At 57.7% G+C, this 22,643-nt stretch overlaps 1 protein-coding gene across 6 annotated transcripts; it reads right to left on the minus strand.

Moving 5' to 3' along the window:
- Positions 1-3,273: 3,273 nt before the first annotated feature.
- On the minus strand, positions 3,274-19,595 carry TMEM200B (transmembrane protein 200B). Of its 6 annotated transcripts, none has more exons than XM_030039063.2 (2): positions 18,936-19,595; positions 3,274-9,964 (listed from the first exon to the last, which is right to left on the minus strand). In XM_030039063.2, the coding sequence occupies exon 2, from the start codon at positions 9,939-9,941 to the stop codon at positions 8,622-8,624; it is 1,320 nt and encodes a 439-aa protein (XP_029894923.1). In that variant the 5' UTR covers positions 9,942-9,964; positions 18,936-19,595; the 3' UTR covers positions 3,274-8,621. The 6 variants fall into 6 exon arrangements, with proteins under 6 accessions (XP_029894923.1, XP_029894921.1, XP_029894920.1 ...); XM_030039061.2 differs by lacking the exon at positions 18,936-19,595 and adding an exon at positions 18,475-18,584; XM_030039060.2 differs by lacking the exon at positions 18,936-19,595 and adding an exon at positions 17,238-17,319.
- Between the last annotated feature and the right edge of the window lie 3,048 nt (positions 19,596-22,643).

Genomic DNA, 22,643 nt, shown 5'->3' on the forward strand with positions numbered 1-22,643 from the left:
TCCTTCAGATAACACAGTGGCATGATGAGCTGCAGCCAAAGGCATCGTGTTGGGGGACAAATGGCCAAGAAAAGGATTAATTCCTCTGGTCAGCAGCGTTTTGGGGTGTCAGTCCCCCGCTCAGCAGCCAGTCGGCCAAGGCATCACCTGCCCCCTCTCTGAATTATTTAACATTACCCAAGGAGCAGCACTAAGCTCTGCCTGGCTCCAGCGAGCTGCCCCGCAGCAAAGGTGGGTCCCAGCCCGTCCCTGCAGCACCCGGCTTGGCATCGGGCGATAACGGGGGGAGCGTCACGTACCGGGGCGCGCTGGACTCCGGCGGTGTGTCCTTGCAGAAAAAAACATCAGGCCTGGAAACCCGGCACCAGGGCAACCCTACAGCGAGGGGACGCTGAGCTGACGACCATCCCCGCTGCCCCTGCCCTCCCCAAGGGGCTCCCAGCCTGTCCCCTCCCCGGCGCTGGCCCAGGCACGCTGCAGGGACATGGGTGGCACCAGGGACCTGGTCCCATACGGCCCCTCTGCCCGAGCCGCGATGCTTTGCCAGGCAGGACCGTTGCCATTGCAGGTGGAAGGACGCCCGCAGCACAGGGGACGTTTAAGCCCCATGTCAAATGCCCAGGGGACATTTGTCCCTGGCTCATTTCCCCAGGGGACAAGCGCCAGGGCAGCAAACACCAACCACCGATGCTCGGACCCTTCGCTCTGCCACCGAGCCCTGGGGCCATCAACCAGGAGACCACCCAGCTTTTCCTTAAAGCCTCCCCCGGGTTGGGTGTCCCAAGAACAGGGTGCCTTTACCCCCCCCCCCCCCCCCCAGCCAGGGCAGGGGGGTCCTCAGCCCTATTGCTTCCCTTTAGCCCCATGCCTCAGTTTCCCCCCCCCCCCCCCAAACTGCAAATTCTGCCAAGCCTGGAGCCCTGTGGCATTTTGCCTGGCTACAAGCAAGGGAAAATATTAGGTAAACAAACAAACACCATGGCAATCTAGAGAGATGCAAATAAATAAAAAAAAAAAAAACAAACCCAAACCCAAACTCCTTATCCCAACACCAGCAGAAGGCAGCAGCAGCCCGCAGGCTCCCAGGGGGCCGAGCCCAGGCTCCTGGGTGGCCCCACGCCAGCTCCAGCCCCCAGATCCCACACGGAAGGCAACGGCTCCATCCCAGAGGTCCCATCCTTTGCGAAGGACCGGCAAAAGCCATTTCCCTTTGTCACCCATCCCCATCCCTGGTCCTTCCTCGGGTCTCCATCCCGGACCCTGACCCGGCACCCGGAGGAGCAGCCATCACGCTGGGAGGACAAAGTTCCCATTCAAACACCAGTTTGTTCCAGCCTGGGCTATTTTTAAGTCATTCCTCTCGTTTCGGGGGCTCGGGCAGCCAGTCGTGTTCCTGGCGGGTCAGGATGGTGTCCCAGGGTCAGGGCCGCTCTCAGGGCCCCGAGGGGAATTGCTGCGGGAATCAGGCAAGCGGCGGGGTTGACTCCATCACTTCTAGATGGAAAAACCCAGGGTGGTTGAGGGTCTGGGATGAACAGCGTTGAAAGGGAGGAATTGCATTTGCAACGGGCCAGGTAGGACAGACACCGGGCTCAGCCCCAAGCTCCATAACTGGGGAAACTGAGGCACGGGGGAAAAGTCAAAGCCAGAGGCAGGGAGCGACCTCCCGTCCTGCAGCAGCCAGGTCGGTGGCACGGGGTTCATCCCCGCTTCGTCCCCATCCCTCCAGGATGCCCACCGCTGCGGGACACCTGCAGGTCTGTGGGCATCAGCCCCAGCAGCTCTTCACTCCCACCCTAAGGGCTCGATGCTCCCCCAGGAACAGCCCCCCCAAGTCAGTTTGGGGGAGCAGAGCATCCCTATTGCTCTGCAGAGCACCTTGGCACCTCACCAGCCCCTGGGAGGCTGGAAAACCGAATCAACCGGCCGGATTACAGCCCAGTGCAGACCAGTACAGCCCAGTTGCTCCACGCTGGGCTTCTCCAACACCACAGACCTGAAGCGGCATCCCTCCAGCTCGCTCCATCGCCACCGCCGCCTCGCCTCCCGCTCCGAATCCCCAAAGCAGGGAAGTGGCAGCTCCCCGGCCAGAGTCCGGCCCCGCCGTCACCCCGTGGAGCAGGACGCTCCGGCTGGATGTGTCCCACTGCCCTCGGCGAGTACCAGGGAAACCTGCAGTGCTGCTGCCGTGGGATCCGAGGCAGGAACAGGGGCCAGTTGTGCCAGTGCAAACCAGTGCCCAGACACTCGCCCAGGACGAGGCAGTGGGTGGGAGCAGCTCGGGCACCCAGGGGGTGGCCACAACATTTAGTGCCATGGGAGCTTTCTCCTGCAGGACACGTCCAGAAGCAGACCACTGCTCCCCTGGCCCTGGCTCCACCAGTCCCAGCTCTGGCAGCACGAGGAGCTACATCTCATCTCCCGAAGGCAGCCGCAGGGCTCCTGCCCATCCTGCCCACTGCGGGACACTGAGGCTGGTCCAGGCTCCAGAGCTGGCCACGCTTTGGTGCAACCGAGTCCCCGGGGAGCCGCACGCGGTGACTTTTGGATGTTCCTGACCTGCACGCTGCTCTGCCTCCATAGCAGTAAAACTTCAAGGCACGAGCTTTCCCCTGCTGCCCCCAACACACACATCCTACCAAGCTTCTCCAGATGAGACAGTTTCCCTGGGGTAGGAATGAATTCCCAAAGCCCAAATTCCCAGCCCTTAAATGCCCCAAGCTCCAGTTAACCCCTTGCATACCAGACACACCACGTTGTCCACACATCCTTTCCTTCCCCCGGTTTGCCCCCAGCGTGGGCATGCCGAGCCAAATGCCCGGAGATTTGGGCTCCAGCTCCGGCCACGCTCCAGTGCTCAGCTGTCAGGACAGCGCATGTCGCTCGGATGCTGATAAAGGCTGATGGGGGACTCTGGCTTTGGAGCTCGGCTCACCCCATCCCACCCAGGACCAGTCCCGGGGGGATCAGCCCCACATTGCTCAGCCCGTTTCTGCAGCAGGAGAAAGGTGCAGAGCCTGGGGTGCCAGCGAGCCTGTGCAGGACACCCCCAAACCCACAAGAACCAAAAAGTAAGGTGAAAAAAATAAATGAAGCAAAACCCACCCCACCCCAGCTCCAGCCCCGTCCTGGCTCCTTTAGGTGCCGGGAAGCACTAAGACAGACGCCTTTGACTCAGTGCTGGCTCATTAACGCAGAGAGGCACTTGGCATCACACTTATTTCCTTTTTTTAAAATAAAGCATCCAAAAGCAGCACCCTTTATACCTCGCCAAAAGGTCACAAGGCTTTATAGCACCGGGGAGCACATCTACATGCCATCACCCCCACTTAGGGGTCCTCAGCTTTAAACATAAGGTGCAAAGTGCCGCACTATCGCTCCTCACGCATTGCAATGGCCCCAGCCTCGGCCCCAGCACAGAAAACCCCGACACTTCATCCTCCCAGTGCCTTGGGAAGGAGATTTATAGCAGAGAGCACTCACCCTAAATAATGCACCAACATTTGCATTCCCTGGCTGTACTACAAGTGCGTGGCCGCTAGCAGAGTGCTTTCCTTCACACAGACTTTAAATCTTAAGGAAGGACTTACCGGCCAAGCAGACTCATGGCAATGACCTCCCTTGCTGTGGGGAGAGGAGGAGGAAGAAGGAGGAGAAGGAGGAAGGGCTGCAAACCCTGCAGCTTAGTGGGACCGGGTGGGCTGAGCAGCATCAGGTGTGGGGTGGGAGCAATCGTGCCCCAGCTGCGGCTGATCTGGTTGAGCGTGGCCGTAGCTCTCTGTGCTCGGGGATTTGGGTCTGGATCCTTTATGATTGGGATCTGCTGCTTTTTGGCATGGCTGCTCCAGCCCTTCTCTCTCTGTCTCCCCCTTTTTGCCCCTTTGGGGGACGTTTCTTGGGCCGGCTCTGACCCTGCCCCGTCTGAGCTGCACAGTCCTTGGCTCCAGCTCCATGCAGATGCCCCATTAAAGAGATGGTTGAAGAGCTGTTATTACCCCCCCACCTCCCCTCCACCCCTTCCCCTGGGGATGGAGGTGTCCCAGCAGCGAACCTGGAGCCCCACCAGCCCTGACTGGGGTGGCCCTGGGCATGGGAGACCCTCTCACAACCTTTTGTGGGGTCTGCACCTTCCCTGGGGCATCTTTCCCACACACAGCCTACAGCAGTGGTTTCCCCCAACCCATTTTCCATATTTTGTCCATTTCTGGCCCAAACTGTCCCATAGCCGTGCGCCAGCCTAGAGGTCCCTTGGTGGGGCGGGGGTAATTGCAATTAGCCCAAGGGACACCCCGTGGTCAGTCCTGGTCAGCCTGGATGGTCAGCACTGGGGACAACCCCACTATTTTCTTTTGCTGGTGTTTTTGGTGAAATCCCCCTTCTCTTGGTCGGAATCTCCTCCTGCAGCAGGCACCTCCTGAGGTGGGGATACGCCAGTGGGTGATGATAAGGGCTGGATATTTAATCTGTAGTTTATAAAGCTGGTTCCTGGGCAGGATAAGATACCGTCCAGCATCGCCCTTCACAAGCTGCACGGCGTGAGATCTCCAATGCTTCCAGGGTGGTTTAACTTCACAGCTCTGCAGCCAAGTGGGGTCAACGGAGGGATCCAGGGTGGATTTTTTTTTTGCTTTATTTTTAAGTTTTTGTCTTTAACCCAGATCCATTCCTGCCCAGTGTTATTCCCAGCATGCTGCCAGGACAGTGTGGGAGTGAGAGCATCCACAGCATCCATCCACTGAAATGGATGGATGTTAAAATCTCACAAACACTCTTGAAACCGTGTCCACAGGCAGAGTTGCAGATGAGGGATGTGCAGATGATGCACTCCCCAGAGAGAGCATGGGTCTTCTCACCCCACCAGACTAATTAATAAAGCAGCTTTGCATTTTGAAATAATCCCTACATGGCTCAGAAATTCTCCCTCGGAGGATGCTGCTGAGTTGGGCAGGAGGATGCTGGGGGAGGAGGAGGATGCTGGAGTAGGTACGTGGTCCAGGTAGGAGATGTTGCAGGCAGGTTCCCCTCTCGTCCCCCATCATTTGCCACGTTGGGTTGCAGCCGCTTCCCGAGGTCAGGCTGAGTCCCAGCCAGAAAATGAAGGGGGAAAATTAAAACAAAAGCCCCCAGCCCTGAAGCAGCTCCTGGTGCAGCTCCTCATGCCGTTTCAGGCTCCAATTTCTTGCTGCCGGTTTCTGAAGTGTGGCCCAGGGCCCGGCATTAGCTCTGGCTGCAGCTGGTTAAGCCCGAATGAAAAGTTATTTTCAGCTAAAAACAACCTCCTGGCACGTCCCCTGGGATGCTGCTTCAGGGCAGACCCCGCCGGTGACTTTTTGTTGTTGCTGTTTATTGCATTGAACCAGTGCCTAAATAATTTTGAGATTAAGCATCCAAATAAATAGCTGAGCTGTGGGTTGGTATCGCTCCCAGCGAGACCTCAGCGATGCTACTGCCTCCCAAACCGCAGCCGTTGGCCCCATCTCTGCTTCCCAGCAAAGGGGGATGCTGGTACCCAACTTCTTGGGGAGAGTTTGTATCAGAAACAGAGACAGCCTTTTCTTGTAAAGCAGGAAAAAAAAAAAAGAAAAAAACCACTGCAGGGGTGTAAGGGTAGCTTAGGGGTTGCTTTTTGGGAAAAGGGCGGTTCAGCAGCCCCGCAGCCGGGGGGTCTCGCATGGGGCAGGCTGGGACCAGGTAGAGCAGCATGGGGGAAGGTGGAGATGGGGCCAGATCTACTCTGGGCAATAGGGCACAAAGCTGCTACCACTCCTGTTTGAAAGGCAAAATAGAAATTAAAATGAAAAAATAATACTAAAAATTGAAACAAAACATGCCGAGTTTCCAAAGGGAAAAAAAAATTGTGGAAACCCTGACTCTTCTAAAATGAGTGCAGAGCGGTTTTGTTTCTTGCAGGCTTTAACTACCATTTCCCAGCTCCAGTGCCAAGCGCCACTGGTAATGCAGGGTGGTGTGGAAGGCGATGAAAGTCAGGAGAGAGACAACAGCATCACCAGCACAACCCTCCCCGGCTCCTGCAGCCCTGTCCCGTCCCCAACCCCATGGGGTGACAAAAATGGGTGATAAAAGCCCCTGGCTGGGGATGGTTCCCCTCTGCCCAGCCCCAGCCCCGGGCCAGGGGGACGTCAGTCTCTGAGCTGCTAGGAACGCTTGTGCTGGGAATATATTTTTGCCAGAAAAGGCAGTTTCCAAGCCATTCTGCAGGGATGTTTTGGTCTGGAGAAGGATGTCGCCCCTGAGGTTTGCAAGGTCCAAGGCTCCATGGTCAGTTCAGACCAGAGAGAGAGAGAAGCAGAGACAGGAATAAAAAAACCCAAACCATTTCATACAGATAAAACATATTTCAGTCATTTACATGCACCATGGTGGGCTCTGGTCTTGGGAAGGCAAAAGGCAGAGATCCCATCTAAGCCGCAGCATTGCATTTTGAAGCCTCCTGAGTTGCCGGAGAGCAGAGCAGTCCTCGCCCCTTCGCTCCGATCCATCCTTCAACAGCCCCCGGCATCCCGGGGCTCCTCCTGCCCCAGAACTGGGGGGAGCGGGATGGGCTGGGCTGGGCCCCCAGCACCGGCAGACACAGCTGCTGCGGATGGACGGGGTGTTTCTGGCTGGAGAACAGGAACAGGGCAGCGATCAGAGCATAAAGGGCACCATTTACTTCTGGATTGATGAGGAGGGCAGGATCAGGCGTGGTTCTTGGGTACCTGGGCAAGATGCTGGTGCCAGACGCTTAGAAAAGGCAATGCTGCTGCTACAAAAAACTCCTTCTCTGCTTTTTGATAGGCGACATCTCCCCGGAGATGGGGGAAAAGAAACAGGCAAAGAGCAAAAAAAATGCTTTGGAAAGATGCAGCCATCTGCCCAAGTAGTACCCTGCCATGGGGATGCTCCCACCTCGGTGTCCTTGGCAGCCACCCGAGGCTCAGCACCCGCCGGCAGCCAGAGATGGACTCCGTGTTAAAAAAGGGGTTTTTTTGGGGGCAGGGAGAAGGACTGGGTCAAACCCCAGCATCGTGCCTCCCAGGGTCGAGGGAGGACACCCCAGCGGGGGTTTGTCCCGGCATTCATATGAGCTGGTGGCACAGCTGGGACACTGCAGCCCCTGCCTTAAAAATACAAAGGTGAAAGATATTCCTCCAGTTCCTTTTTATTTTAACCAGGCTCCACCATTGCTGCCCCATGGCCATGCCATGGCTGGTGGGACCTGACAGCTCCTCACCCCTGTCCCCATCCCCACAAGCCCTCCTGGGTGGGCTTCACCCACGGGGGACATCGGGAGGGACACCGCAGCCACATGCCAGGGGGAAACAACAGGAATCGGGGCTGAGCACCAAAGCAGTGACCAGCCCACACCTTCCCCAGGGGCAAACATGGCAAAGGCCCTGGGAAACGATCAGGAAAGAAATGACAGAGCAACCATTGCTTGTTTGCAAGAAAACGGGCAGCTGATGCTTCCCTTCTGCAGGCTGCTGAGCCCGGAGCCGTCTCCCGAGATGGGATGCGAGCTGCATCCCACGGTGCAGCGTCACCCAACACAGTGAATCCTGTTTCTCTACTTCATTTTTCGTTTTATCCACATTTTCCTACTGCATTTTTCTGCTATGATGAGAGGTTTTTCGAGGGTTTTGTTTCTGTGCTACCTTCTCCCTGGGGATCACACCACCCCAGTGCCAAGACTGGCTCTCTGGCCTCATCCCACGCAGCTCCTGTTCTGCATCCAAAGGGCACCGAATAACACGATGGCACCCAACAGGGCCCGGCAAAACTAGCGCCAACACGCACCCCTACCTCTCTGCCCCATCGCATCCCTCCTCCCACTACCCGCATCCTTCACCCCACCAGAAAACAGCACAAATAAACCCCGACCCGCAGACGGGCTTTGGGAACCGCTGCACCCCAGCGACTCTGTTTTAATTTCGCAGCTGCCTGAATGGCAGGAGGGTGGGCAGCAGCATCTCGCTCTCTGCCTGCAGCTCTCCTGGGCACCTTTTACATCCCTACTCTGCAAAAAAAAAAAGCCCCGAACCTTGAGCTCATCACCTTATCCTGCAAATATTCAGTAGCTGTAGAGCATCCTTACTCTCTCCAGCTCAGCATCTTGCAGGGAAGACAACGAGGCGAGGCGGGACCGCATGGCATCAAGATAATATTTAATAGCCCCGTCGGGCTTACGTGCTCTGGTCAAGCAAATTTTCCGGTGGGTTGAGAGTGGGCAAGGGGACACCAACCCCCCAAAACATCCCCCCATCCCAACCCCGCTGAAATAAAGTGCTGCGGGGGCTGGTGGGGCTTCGCCCGCCCTGTGTCCCCATCCCGCGGTTTGTGTTGGGTCTCAAAGCGAGGGCTCCTCTGGAAAAGCCACCGGGAGAAGGGCTTGTAAGGCCAAGGGCATCCACCGGGAAGCTGTTGAGAGGCAGCCAGGAGAGGACATCCCACCCCAGGCTAGTCCTCCCCCAGGAGCAGCGGGTCAGGACCTCCCTCTTGGCATCCGCTTAAAAACACTGTCCCTGAACACCTCCTGGACACGGGGGTTTGGGGTTGCTGGTGGGTGCCGGGGGCCAGGATGAGGGACTGCGACGTCACGGTCCCCGAGGGCACTGGGGATGTCAGACCCGCACGCCTCGCTCCATCCCCACCACCCAGGAGCTGGGTCGGAGCTCGCCCCGGCTCGGGGGCTCACTGGGCTCCAGCAGCCGGTCCGAGGACTCGCCAGTACTTTCCAGTTTGGCATAACCCACCAGGCTGACGTGGTCCAGCCGGGGCCAGCTCCGGTTCTTACGGTCCTTGATGGGGGCCACCAGCAGCATCCCCGGCTGGCCGAGGTCCAGGGACTTGGAGTGTCCCGGCGTGTGGAGCTGCGCATCGGGGCTGAGCTCTGCCGCCGCCGGCTCCGTGCCGGGGCAGCTGCCATCCATGTTGATGACGATGTGGCCACCACCACCACCACCACCACCATCACCACCACCACGGTCCTGGCTGCGGGATGCGATGCTGCCAGAGAGCGGAGCCCTGGAGAGCCGTGGTGCTTCGGAGGGGGGCTCGGCAGGTCCCGCCTCGGCCCTCTCGCTGGCCCCCCGCGCCGCCGCGTCCAGCAAGCGGTTGTTGAGCTTGATGACGGGCAACGCCAAGGCGCCGACGGCCGAGGAGAGGAGGGACTCTGCTCCGGTGCGGCAGGAGAGGCTGAGGTTGGCCTCGGCGGAGGCGCCGGAGCGGAGGCTGAGGAGGGAGGCGGCGGGCGATGCTGCCGGGTGCTGGAGGAACTCGGCTGTGGTCTGGAGCCTGTTGGGGCCGTAGCAGTCGGACCACTTGCTGCAGGGGCCGGGGCAGGGCTGGCAGGAGAGATCCACCTGGTAGCAGCCCTCCACGCACTCAGCGTTGGCCTTGGGGACGGGCTGGCCGTCCCCGCGCCGGCAGCGCCCGTCCTCGGGGCCGGTCCCCTCGGGGAGACCCGCCGCCATGGAGTAGAGCCCCTTCTGCATCAGCCTGCGGGTCTCCATGTCCCTGTTCTCGTACAGCATGGTGTTGGCGCAGATGAAGATGAAGAGCCCGATGCCCATGATGACGGGGCCGATCAGCTTGAGCTTCTCGCTGTGGGGCACGTGGCGCCCGGCAGCCACCTCCCTCCTCATGTCCCCCGCGATGCTGCCATTCCTGGCACCGGCCCCCGTGCCCCCGGGTCCCCGATGGGGCCAGTAGCCCACCACGGCAATGGTCATGCCCACCAGGACCACTGAGATGCCCACCATGACGAAGGCTCCCGACGGCGAGCGCATGCGGAGCTGCCCTTTCACCGGGACCTCCGGCGGTGACTTGCGCCGCAGCCTGCGTCCCCGGCGCCGTGGCGGAGCGGGGGGCACCGGCGGCTTAGTCGTGCCCCCCTCCGGCTCCCGCATGGGTCCGTTGGTTTCAGCGCTCTCGGCAGTCATCGTCTCCGGCTCGGCCACCCTTCCTGTGGGGTAGGGAGGAGAAAAAGGTGAAGAGGCATCGCTGGGGGTCCACGTGCCCGGGATGCTGGGAGCATGGGGACGCCACGAGCGTGGGGACCACAGGGACACTGGGAGCATGAGGATGCTGGGAACACGGGGACCACAGGGACACTGGGAGCAGGAGGGTGCCGGCAGCACGGGGACCCTGGGAGCAGGGGGACGCCAGGAGCATGGGGGGCATAGGAACACCAGGAACACGGGGATGCCAGGAACACGGGAAGCATGGGGATGCCGGGAGCACAGGGGACACCGAGCCCACAGGCTGCACCACGTCAGGGACCAGCAGCTTTGGTCTCCTCCCTCGCCTGCCTGCTTTCCTCTAGTTACTTCTCTCTCTCTGCTCGAGAGCAGTGGAAGGGCTACGAAGCTCCCTCCAACCGCGCTGCCAAAGCTTCAAAACTCATATCCCTAAACTGGGACAGGGCAGGGCAGTGAGGATAGCCGGGACCCCACTGCACCACATGCTGCACCGGCACAGAGACATCGCTGGCATCAGGGGCCCAAATGACCTGTCCTGCGTCAACAAGTCCCGCTACACCTCCAAAGGGGTGCCACCAGCCAGCTCGGCTTGACAGCAGTGAGGGAACGGGCCGTTTATTTGCCCGCTGGGGAAACTGAGGCACGGCTGCACGTGAAAACCCAAAGCAAAGCTCTGACAAAGCCGCACTGCACGGGGCCCTGCAAGCGACGCAGCTCCCCGGTTTGCTCCGCTCGCTATCCAAACACGACCTAAAAACCTAAACCAACACCCCATCATCCTCGAGCTGCTCGTCAGACTGCAGGACCCACCAACTCAGCACCCACGCAGGATTTAAGCTGAAAGAGGCGTTTTTCCCAATCTGCTGCTGTCTCCTGCTTCATGGGGGAAGCCGACCCCCTCAGTGCATCCATGGGGTCCTGCCCTCGCACACACCAAGATAAAGCTCCACGTCCAGGGATTTATGGGGCCTTCCAGAGCGCACCGTATTTCATTTTATCCAGTACCTTGTTTCCTAGATGAGCAAGAAGGTGTCGAAGTTGCTGCCAAAACCAGCCGGTGACGAGCCTGGCAGGGAAGCGTCAGCTGGGCTGGCACCGTCGTGCACAGGGTAAGCGGTGCCCCGTGATACGGGGAAGCTAAAACACGCCCTGAACACGTCCCAGATCGAAAACATCTTTAAAAAAAACAAATAACCTCATGTTGACAGGAATCTGTGTCCTTGCAGCCCAGCTACTTGCTGCTGTGTGCCCAGCAATGGTTGGTGACGTGGGCTGTGGCTGTGCAGCCCGGGCAGGACGGCGTGTCCGTGCCCTCGCCGGCGTCTCCTGGCACTGCCGGTGCTGCCGGAGGCTGGCGCGGGAACGCTGCCCGGGCTGTTCCCAAACGGGGCCCAGGGATGTGCCACCGGCGTGAGCGGGGAGCGCTGGAGGGTGGCCCCCAGCCAAGGGATGCTGCATCTTAAATTGCAAAAGGAAAGCGTTCGGATAGCACGGCGGCATCGATATTCGGCAATTAAAAGCCAGAGACGAAAACCATGGAGAAACACCCTGGTAGGAGGACGGTGACCGCTCTAATTTTACTCCCCGAGATGAATGAAGCACTGAGAGCCAGCAACCAGCATCACCGATGGCAGAAAAATAAGATACTAAGTTTTTTTCTTCCCCAGTCTTAATCATCTTAAGGTGTTATTAGCATCAGAGGGAAGGAATTAAAGATATGAGTTTCAGGATGACAGCGTGTTCCTGGCACAAGGCTGTCAAGCTGTGACAATTTGAATAAGGGAGATTTAAAGGAAAAAAAATAAAGAAAGTCCCAAACAAAACAACCCAAACCCACAGCCCACTGCTGAGTGGGGTGTTAAACCTTTCTGTGAAACAAGCTGATAATCCTGCATTGCAAAGGGAGAAACACAATAAACCCAATGCAATGTTCACCCTGAATGGAAAAATGAGTTTTTAAATATTTTGGTATTAAAGGGAAACAACTCAAACGCATCCCAAAGACTGTGGGTTTTTTTTGCTTCCAAATGCCCTGATTTAGGTTATGTCCCAGCTTTCTCTAATTACCATCTTAGATTCAACCTCTCTTAATTTTATATCAAACCCTTTAAATGCCTTGCAGGGATTAAAAAAGTAAGACCCCCCTCACTAAACCGCAAGAGCGGAGCAAAGGCTCTTTGTTACCGGCTGAGGGGGAGAAATGTCAACCCCCTGGGGCTCATGGCCCCCAAAATCACACTGAACACACACACCAGCCACCTCTGATTTTTGGCCCAGAGCCTCAGTTGTGCCTCTTTAAACCCAATTCTGCCATTATCCCCTTTAGCCCACCCGAGCCCCCACGGAGCCAAAGCCAGCGCCCGTGGGGACCACGAGCATCCCCCCGGGGTCCCACCGAGGGCGTTGGGGTGGGTCCAGGGGATGTTCCCCTCGGCCGTGCCGGGCTGCTGTTCCCGCGTTTTTGTGCTGGATGTGACCCGGTGTTAAACTGTGGGAGCTGGGATGTTTAAAAATGGGTGCAGCAGGACCAGAGGGTGCCCATCCACCCCACATCCACGGGGTCCAGACCCCATTCTCCCCTCTTCTCCCTTTCCCCGGGGAACAGGGATGGAGATACAGGGCAGGAGGGACAGGCAGATGCCAGCAATCTGCCTCCAGGCAGGGAATCCTCTTTGCCCGCTCCCCAGCCCCCTGCCACTATTCCTGCCCCGAGCGCCTCTCCCCTTATCTCCCCGCCGCCCGATAGCTGCCTGCTTTCTGAAGTTGGAGCATTTAATTGCTCATTGCCGGGGCTGGTTGTTCCCAGAGTTCAAAACCATTATTTTTATTAATAGAATCCCCAAGGTTATATAAGCTCTTTAAAAAAATATATAAAAAAAAAAAAAAAAAATAAACCCCAGCATTGCCATCCAATTCTGCAACTCGCAGACGCCGACACTCACGCGAATGGATTAATTCAACGTTGGAGCAGCGGCACTAGACACAGCTCAGCTGGAGGGCAGGGCCGGGGGTCCCGTGGGTGCTGCCGGGGCAGGGGGACAGCCCGGTCCCTTGGCAGGGACAGGCGGTGGCCCAGGGCTCCCAGCCACCTCCCTCCAGCCCGGAGGCAGCCGTGGGACCCGACGCCTCCAGTTTTGAGGTTTTGATTCCCGGTGGGGAGGAATGACAGTATAGAAATGTAAATGCTGTTAGCGTTATCGAGTGAGATGAGGGCTGCTCTGCTGCCAGGTTCGGAGTTAAGCTTCCAATCCCCGCAATAAGCCTGGCATTAAAATAAACCCAAATATTTCTCTAATCCCCCCCATCACGAAGGCATATTGCTGGCTCCACCCCCCCCCCCTAAATCCTCTCCCGCCGCCTTCGCAGACAGACTCTCCTAAAATTTGACACTAAATCCCAACGCATCCGACAACAGCGGAGCTGGACTGGGGGTAAAGCGGAATTCGGGAAGGGTCTCTCTTGCAGGTGGATCCCTGCATCCCTTGAGTGCCCCGGGGATGCTCTGCCCCTGCCACGATCGTGCTGCCAGCTTGAATTTGCAGCGTGCCACAGGCTATCAAAAAGCAGATTTGGCCTCAAAATTTCCCTCCGGCCGAGGGATGAGGGGCTGCGCCGGTGCCGGGCAATGCCACCCCAGTGCTGTGCCACAGGAGATACCAGCCAGCGGCCAGCCAGCTTGGTGATGTGCTGGAGAGCTGCAAAAACACCGAGTGGAAAAGGGCCAAGTGCAGGCAGCGCTGAGGGCAGCTGCCTTCCCCTTGCAGGTTTCTCCCCCTTGCCAGTTCTCTTTCCAGGAGTGCACTTGGCTCACACCTGGAAAGGGCTTCGGTGCGGGACAGACTCCACCACGCCAGCAGGGATTTAAAACCCGGCATCTCCCCAGGGAGACTGTTTCCATCGCTGTCCTGCCCCGCTCCAGGCTGCGTTGCCCATCCTCGGGGCATGATCCCATCCTGCACCCAGGATCCCATCCTGGGGGTCTTCTGCAGGTCACATCTGCAGAGCATCACCCCGGGGGAGCTGGTACCGGGAGCAGCCTAGGCTGTAATGAACACTCAAGAAGTGCCCGTTCTCCTGATTTTGGGAATAAACCGGTTTTGAAATTTGTTGCCAAATCAGCCAGCAAAGCCCGCAGCGTGTTTAAAGGCCGCGGTGATGGGTGAGACACCCAAAGCGCCGAGGCACAGCGCAGCCCCCTCCGCCTCGTCCAAGCCCCCGAGGGAGCCCGTGACACCAAAGCCCGTGGTGGCTGAGCTCCCCCAAGTCCCCCCTCCGCAGGGAAGGGGAACTCAGGCAGCCGAGACCTTACGGGTACGAGGACGCGCCGAGCTGTGCTGCAAGAGCCCTTCCTTGGCTTCCCCACCCACCGGGAAAGGTACAGGGAATGGTAATGACAGTCTGCGCCGAGACGTGATGCTTAAAAATAACTCCCTTTCAGCCTAACCTCCAATGCCGCCCCCGGCGCGGGGCAGGGAGGGGATCGCGCGGAGCAGCACCCAGGCGCCGGCTCCCGATCTCACCTCCCATCCCGGCTGGAGGAAAAGCGAAGCCAGCGGAGGAGCAGCATCGGTCCTGGCGCATGGTGCATCCAGCATCTTGGATGCTTGGGGTGATTTGAGGCCCCACGTCCTCGCCTGCGTGGTGCCGCCTCCTTTCCTATTTTATTCAGTCCACTTCAAATTTCCCCCCTTGGCTACACATTAAAGTTGTTCAGAGAGAGGAAACAAAATAAAAAGCCAACGGGTATCTTTCTGGGTCTCTCCCAGCAGAAGAAAATGCTGTCACCATCCCAGCACCCACCGGCAGCTCCCACTCTGAAGCTGCAAAGCCTCCTCTGGGCTCGGTCCCGAGGGGTAAAACCACCCTGCCGTGACCCTAGCACAAGCGTGTTCCCAATGCGGTGACAAAACGTCTCTCCAGCTTCAGCTTTGGCTGGGGACACCTGTTAATCAATCATAATTAAGTTACCTCATAGAAGCTCCCACATAAACCCAGTAATGCTAATTATCACGGCGTGGGAAGGATTATCCCCCTTCCCAGCAGGAACCACCTTCTGGTCCTGGGCTGGGGGGTCTCGCACCTGGTTTTAACAAGGCTTGTGATATATTTTCACCCTTGCTGCAGCACAGAAGAGCCCGGGTATGACTACACTCTGCCTGTCACCCAAAGGTGATGGCTCATCAGTCTTAAACATCCTTTGTTCCTCTCTCCACAGCAGCGGAGACCTCAGTTTCCCCAAGCGAAGGACGGGATGGATGAGATGTTGACACACAACCACCTCCACTAAGCACTTGCTGATGGAGACATCACCTCCACGCCTGGCCAAGCTGTGGAGAAGAATCTTGCCGGCTTCACATCTTCAGGTCACACATCCCAGACAGCAGCCAGGAGCTGCTGGGGCCACCACTGTCACTTGGAACACGATCCAGGACAGCAGGCTATGGGGAAAGACGGTGCTGGGGTGGTTTGGGGACACAGATGGGCCCGTCTCTTCGCTTTCTACCCCATGCTCGATGGGCTCCCCCAGGCAAGAAGGTGGCGATGGGCAAATGGGATGCAGCAACACCTGGGACTGAGGAGAGCCACCAGTGCCACCAGCTGCTCCAGCTCCATTCACCTTGACTTCTCCAAAGTCCTCCCTGCTCCCAAAATGGGGCCATCCGCTAAACTCCTCTCTACCCCTCAGGCAAAGAAAGTGCGTGGAAACATCCAACTGATTACTAATTACAAGAGCTTGCCTTACCCAGATTTGCTCTGCTAATTAGACTAATCTCTACGGCTAGGAAATGAGCCGCAGTCACCCATAGCGAGCGGATCACGCAAGTTGGATGGATGCTTAACTCATGTCAGACCCCTGCAAAGGGGATCGTAATTCCCGGCTGCTTCTGACGGGCCATTGTTTAAGGAGACAATAGAAGGGCTGGCGAATTTTATGTTTCTCCTCCAAGCTGATGCCGAAATCAGGACATCTGCATTGCTCAACTTTTTTTGATATGAACCAGATGCAAATAATTAATAAATTCAAATTCAAGATAATGCAGGCATCTAAATTTAAATGGAGAGTGGATTTCTAATGGCAGCTTTTTGCTTGCTTGGAGGAGGGGGAAGGAGTGGGGAGCTCAGGGGGATTTTCTGGGAGAATTCCTGCCTCCGGGAAGCGGTTCGGGGTGGCAGGGCACCCGGGGATGCAGGCTGCGGCCAAACACCTTGCAAATCCTCACGGCCAAGAGAAAAGGAAGGAGGGAAAAAAAAAAATCCGTAGGCTGGGATTTCCAGGGAATTAGGACCAAACTCTTTCTGAATTTGGCACCTTCCCTGCTGCTCCTTTGAAAAATCCCTGCCAGCGTGGAGGGAGGGAGGGGACTCCGGGGGGGCTGCCAAGTCCTCCCTGCTCCCAGGCATGGCCCAAGTTATCCAGCGGGTACAAACACATATAACCCATCTCCTCCCGCCCCAGGGACCCACATCCCACTCTGCCTGCAGGCAGTGAAGTTTCTAGCCATATTCCCAGCTGGGATTACTCTTGCCTCCGGCGTTTTAAACCTCCCATCTCCCCTACTCTTTACCCTGCAAAAACCCCCATCTCCCTGATTTCATGAACGGGAATCAAAACCCACCTGGAAGCGAGACGGGAGCCGTGGCTCTGCCTGCGGTCGTTCCCCCCCCCCCCAACTCCAAGCCGCAAAGCTGAGCCCCTTGTGCTGAAAGACCTTCCCGATCCCAAACTCCAGGAGCTACCGGGATAATTTCCACCCACTTCTCCTCTCTCGAGTGTCTACACCAAATCCCGCGTGGGGATTAGCTGCGTGACCGCTCCTCGGAACTGCAAAAACTCCCGGGATTTGGATACTACAGCCGGCTGCTGCCCGGGTCCCAGTTTCTGGCCGTGCGAGGGTGCGTGTGTCCGTGCGTGGGCTCGCACACGAGTGTGCGTGCACATCCGCGCACGCCTGCGTGTCGCCGTGGGCACGCGAGCACGCGTGTGAGGGCTGCGCGCCTCTGCCCGCGTCCATCTGTCCGTCTGCTCGCGTCCCTGCCGTGCGCTTGGTGTCTGCGGGAGCCTCTTCGCGTCCGGGGGTGCCCCGTGGCCGTGGGTACCCCGTGTCGGGGGGTGCCCCGTGGCCGGGGGGTGCCCGCTGTGCATCCCGCTGCGGGGTCGCTGTGCCCGGGGTTAATGCGAGTGGGTACGGCCGGTACCGGGTCCGTGTACCCGCGTGGGCGTCCCCCCTCCCCGTCCCCCCCCCATCCCTCACTCACCGGCGGCCGCCGAGCCGTGAGCCTCCCGCCGGGACCGGGAGCGGGGCCGGGGCCGGGGCCGGTCCCCCGGGGGCGGCGGGCGCTGGGCTCCGCCGCGGCCGGGGCCATGGAGCGGCGGGAGGCGGCGGGAGCGGCCGGTTCCCGGTTCCCCGCTCGTCGCCGCCGCCGCCGCCGCCGCCGCCGGGACGTCTGGGCGGGGGGCGGCGGGTTCCGCCCGGCCCCGGGTCCCCGCCCCGCCCGGCCCCGGCCGCGGCCCCGCGGGGGGGGGGCGGAGCGCGGGGATGGCGGGGAACGGGGAAGGGGACGGGCTGAACCGGGCCGGGACAACCCCCCCCTCCGTCCCCGTCCCGGTCCCCGGTTCCCCTTCCCGGGGGGTGCGGGCTCCGCGGTTGGCGGCCGTGGGAAAGTTGCGATCGCTTTGCGGGGATTTTCCTGGCTCCGAGCGGGGCTGGAGCCCGGCCGGGCTCCGGGGAGCGGCGGGGAGGAGGGCGTGCAGCCGCCGGGGCCGGGCTGCCTTCCACCGCCTCTCCTCGGGTCCCCTCTCTGCCTTTCCCGGCAGGGACCCCCAGCCCCCTCCCGGCGCAGGATGGGACCCGCCGATACCTGAGGGGATGCTCAGAGTCCACGGACCCTCCTCCCACTCCCACGCCCCCCCCCAGCCCCCCTGCCCTGCGATGCACCAGCAGAGCCCATTTCTCCCAGCCAGGCCAGCCTGCTCTGGGACTGGGCTTGCAGTAGTTTTCCCCCTTCCAGCTGTGAGAGCACAGGAGAGTTTCGCAGTTGGGATAAAAGCATTACCCCAAGTTCGCTTTGGCAGCCGAGGTGTTTGATGCTCCCCCCCGCCCCAGACAGTGGTTAAGGCAGGTTCCAGAGGCACTTTCTCCTCCAGGCAGGCACAAAGAGGAGAGCTTCTGCAAGGAGCAGGCTCTGAGTGTGTTGCTTTGCCTTTCTTCCTCAGAACTTGCCACAGAGACAGACGCAGACCTCTCTGTCAGCCCCAAGGGTCATAGCAGTGCATCCCCTCATCCCCATCCCTGCATCCCCATCCCTGCATCCTCATCCCCTGCCCCGCATCCCCATCCCCATCCCCACATCCCCATCCCCGCATCCCCATCCTTGCATCCCCATCCCCTCATCCCCATCACCCATCCCTGCATCCCCATCCCTGCATCCTCATCCCCTGCCCCACATCCTCATCCCCATTCCCACATCCCCATCCCCGCATCCCCATCCTCACAGGGCAGCGAGCAGAGTCCTACAGCTGTAGCCGCTGGTGGCACATCACGATGCACTGAAACAACTGCTCCTAGCTTGCACCAACATACTCACGCACCAACACCACAACACAACGCACTGGTAAGTGCTGAGGAGATTCAGCCTCATTACACCCCCAAGCTACTGATGTTTTGCAGGCAGAGAGGCTGTTTATCAGCCTTTAATTAAAAATGTACCAAGCTTGCATCCCCCCTCTTCCCCACACTTGTGGTAAATCTCAGAGCATCAAACCAGACCCCTGGTCTCCTCAGGGAGCCACAAAACACAACCCTGCAATTCCCCGCATGACTTTGCCACAGGCACCCCATGGTCCATAAGCAGATGCAGAATGCAGTCAGCCAGCTCTCTGGCAGGCAGCACTGCCCAGGAAAGGTTTTTAGGGGAAAAGCTCAAAAATGAGGCACTGGATACCGGGTTCCTCACCTGTCTCTGGCAGGGGACCATCATCCAGGGAGTCGATGATGAGAGAAATAAAATCCCCACTTCTGGGTTATGCTGTGGAGGTGTTGCACGGGGTCATCTTCCCCTGCCAGGCTGAATTAAAGCAGCGTTTGGGAAACTTTGGAGCTTCTTGAGAGATGAGCGCTGGGGAAAGGCAAGGGATTATAGCTGCGGGTTCAACGTGCCAGCTGCACCGCTGGACCGGGGCGATGCCTCGCTCAGCCCGGCTGTCCAGGCAAGCTAACAAACACAACTGCCCAGGGAGGAATGATATTTGACTTTGGCTTTTCACGTTGTTCAAGCGACACATTCAAGGTCTCCCTTCACTACCACTGGAGACCATCTGGGCAGTCCATGATCCAGAAGAAATTAATGCTTTTGAGCAAAATCTGATTTCTATTCAGAGGCTGTACCTGTGCCAGGCGGAGCCGGCCAAAGAGCCGGAGGGGGAAGCGGCGAGAGCTCAGCGCCGGCAGCTTTAGGAGCAAGGGTCAACACTTTCGGCAGCGCGGGCAGGGAAGGGATCTGGCAGCACGGAGCTGGCGCAGGGCCATCGCGCTCAGGCACTGCCCATCCCTACACAGGAGCCTGCTCAAAAACAGTTGTTTTCCAATTGCAGGTCGCCCAGGGATGCCCCCAGTGGGTTGGTCTCCCGTGGGCCTACCATTAATGTGATAAACGATGTTGGAGGCAGCGTAGGGCAGAAGGCAGGTGCCTGCCGTTCTTCAGGGGTTAAAGCTGGACCGTGCAGGGGACGAGCTCCTGCAGAGAAGGAAGAGCTCAGCCTGGCTCTTCCACCCTTCCAGCGGTACTCAGCTCACGGAGGGGGAGGTGGATGCTGCAGTTGCCTGTGTCCTTGCAGAGAGCGGGATCACCTCCGGAGGAGCAGAGAGGTGAAGAGGGGAAAAGAACCCACTGGGGACAAAAGTGACAGCAGGGAGAGAGAGGAAGGGGCTCAGGTAGGAGGCTCTGGAGCAGAGCTCACGGCGGGACAGGAGATGTGCAGGACCAAAGGCTCAGGGCACTTTCCCCGATGCTCTGGGCAGCGTTTGCTCTTACAGACACATCTTGGATGGGGAAGAACAACAAAAAACAATACGAAAAAGCATTGACGTCACTGTCTCTCTTCAGAAAGAGAAAAAATGAATCTCATGGTAATTGGGCACCTCCTCTTGAATTTGGGGCAGGGAGGGGATCTGCATCCGCCTTGTTTCAAGCTCTGGTGATCCTGGCAAAGCCTCCTCTGCTCTCTGCTGCCTCGGCTGGGGACTGAGCCTGGACAGGAGGAACCATGTGGATGGAGGAAGGAGAACTAGACAGCAGCGATCACAGCCAGGATCTGAGATCAGAGAGAAGGAATGTTGTTATGGAGAGGCTGAAAGCTCGGGGTGGGGATGACTCATGCTGGAGAACATACAGCTGTTGGAGTGGGATTTGGCACCGGCTCGCCAAGGCTGCGGAGCCTTCCCCATTAGCAGAGAGGGGAGAGAGGAGCCTCCGCGATGTCTCCGATCTGGCAGAGGCAGCTGCCAACCTGGGCTGGAGGTGATGGGGAGGGGAACGCTGCCTGCCAAAGCAGGGTCACCACCCGGAGAGTATTTTGGGCAGCAGGCAGGGCTTAGCAGTGAGGTTTCTTGCTAGCAGGGTCCCTTCTGGCTGAGGAACCTGCAGGGGCTTGTCTGCTTTTGGCTGGGGTTGGTGGTGCTGCCCTGGGGAAGGGGGGAGTCGGAGCCATGGGGATGGGATGGGGCTGGATGGGTCAGCTCTGCTCAGCACCGGAGCTGCAGCTGTGAAGAAGTGCAAGGTACGAAGCAGACATCCCTCTCCCTTCCCTAGTAATGGGGAAACCGAGGCACAGAGCGGGATGTGATGTATTCCCACCACCAAGTCAGCTGCAGAGGTTAAAAAAAAGCCTTGCGACGGCTGTTGCTCACTGCTGCATCCTTGGCCCGTGGTCACGCTCTCCTCGCGCTGGGAAGAGGCAGACCATTTTGTGGTTGGAAGCAATCTCTGGCTGAGGAGTCAGACCACCATCCCCTCCCGGGCTGCTGGCAGCCAATGCTTGTAGGGCATGAAGGCTTTCATCCAGCTTCCATCCAGCGGGAGATGCTGTAGCAGCTTCCCCAATATTCACGACTGCTGCAGAGAGAAGGGGGAAAAACCATTCCCCCCATCTACCGAAGCCAAGGCAGGCAGGGAAGGAGATTTGGGCAAGGCATTAGGAGCAGGAGGATGAGCCAGCATCTTCCCCAAGTCCCTTTCAGAGAGATTTTTTGGTGTCATGCCTGGAAATAACCACAGCGCCAGATTCCCAGCACCATGGGGTAAAAAAGCTCCATAGGCTGCTTCGGAGGTGGCCCTGTTTCAGTGGTAAGCGAAGTGACTGTAAATACAAACAGACTTGTTATTAATCATGTTCTGTAAATGTGGAATCATTATCTTTATGTCCCTGGAAAAGTAATTATCTCCGGCTTTTCAATAAGAACTTGGAAAAGCCTAAAGACTTGAGTTCTGGAAATGTCATCTGTCTCCACATAGAAGAAAACCTGCATATTTTCACAGATTAATATGAGTTAACCAAATTTACAAAATGAGTGAGTTTTAATATATTTCCAAAGCTTTAAGTTAAATGCTTCTTCTCTTTCCAGTGATTTATAATCCTGTTTTGCAAACTTTTCCTGTATTGCACATATCATACTGTACCGTATGATGTTCTATTTTATTCTCTACCCAGTAGTACTTGTACAGGAGACAAGATGGGATCTGATTTACGGGATCTCTCCTCCACTGCCATGTAAAGCAATTCCTCCTTGCCTGACCAGGCTCACGGGTTGCAGAGGTCCGCATAAAGAATTATTCCTTCTATACAAACAACCAAAAAGAAACGTTTTCCAGTTGAAGGGAACATCAAGCTGATAACTTCAGGCCAAAACACAGCTCTGTGAAGCTTTATGCAACTGAAAGGCCACAGAAACATATCCATGCTCGACAGAAAATATTTGGGAAGATAACATTGCCTGCTGCAGTTACATTCCTGATGCTCCAGCAGCCACTCTGGGAGAGGAGGAGGAGGAGGAGCGGGGAGCGAGATGCTGCAGACCTAGGACCAGCACTAGCCAGAAGCCACTTGGCCATTGCATTTCCAGCTCCGACAACGCAGCGCTAGCACAAGCTGGGGGAGGAAATCTGCATTGAAGCTGGTTTTAATTTCACCCAGTGTCTCTTTAAAGCAGAATACATACTGTATGTTATGAATGGAATAGAGAGCTAGAGGGAAGGCGCTTGCTCCCATCGTGTACGTACTCACCACCTTGGTGGATGGCTCGGGCTGGGGGTCAGTGCCTTAATTTTAAGTGGCCAGAAGCGTTCAGGAGAGGGGTTTTTTTGCTCTGGAGTAGCTGCATCTGGCCATTGCTTCGTTTGCTTGGTCACACAACGGATCAAGGTCTGACTCCTGATGGGAAGAAGAGACCGTCTAGGAAGGATTATCCCAAAATGCACCAAAAGGCTTGTCCTTCTAGCTCTTCCCCAGATTTCGGAGAGGTTCCCACATCAAAATGTTTTGGTTTGTCATTTCAGTTCTGTTCTAAATTACTAAGCATTAGTGCTTGCTAAAGTTGAAGTAACAAAAATAAAAGCCGGAGCGAAGTGCTTCAGCTAAAGCTGGGATGGGATATTTCACAGAAATGC

This window comes from Aquila chrysaetos, chromosome 16 (genome assembly GCF_900496995.4).
Source record: "Aquila chrysaetos chrysaetos chromosome 16, bAquChr1.4, whole genome shotgun sequence".
In the NCBI taxonomy this organism is placed as follows: Eukaryota; Metazoa; Chordata; class Aves; order Accipitriformes; family Accipitridae; genus Aquila; species Aquila chrysaetos.

Excerpts from the sequence above, each read along its gene's own strand:
- TMEM200B (XM_030039059.2), bottom strand. The coding sequence starts at position 14,561 with ATGCGCCAGGACCGATGCTGCTCCTCCGCTGGCTTCGCTTTTCCTCCA. Across the intron at positions 9,965-14,500 it reads TCCTCCAGCCGGGATGGGAG|GAAGGGTGGCCGAGCCGGAG; the intron begins GTGAGATCGGGA and ends CCTACCCCACAG.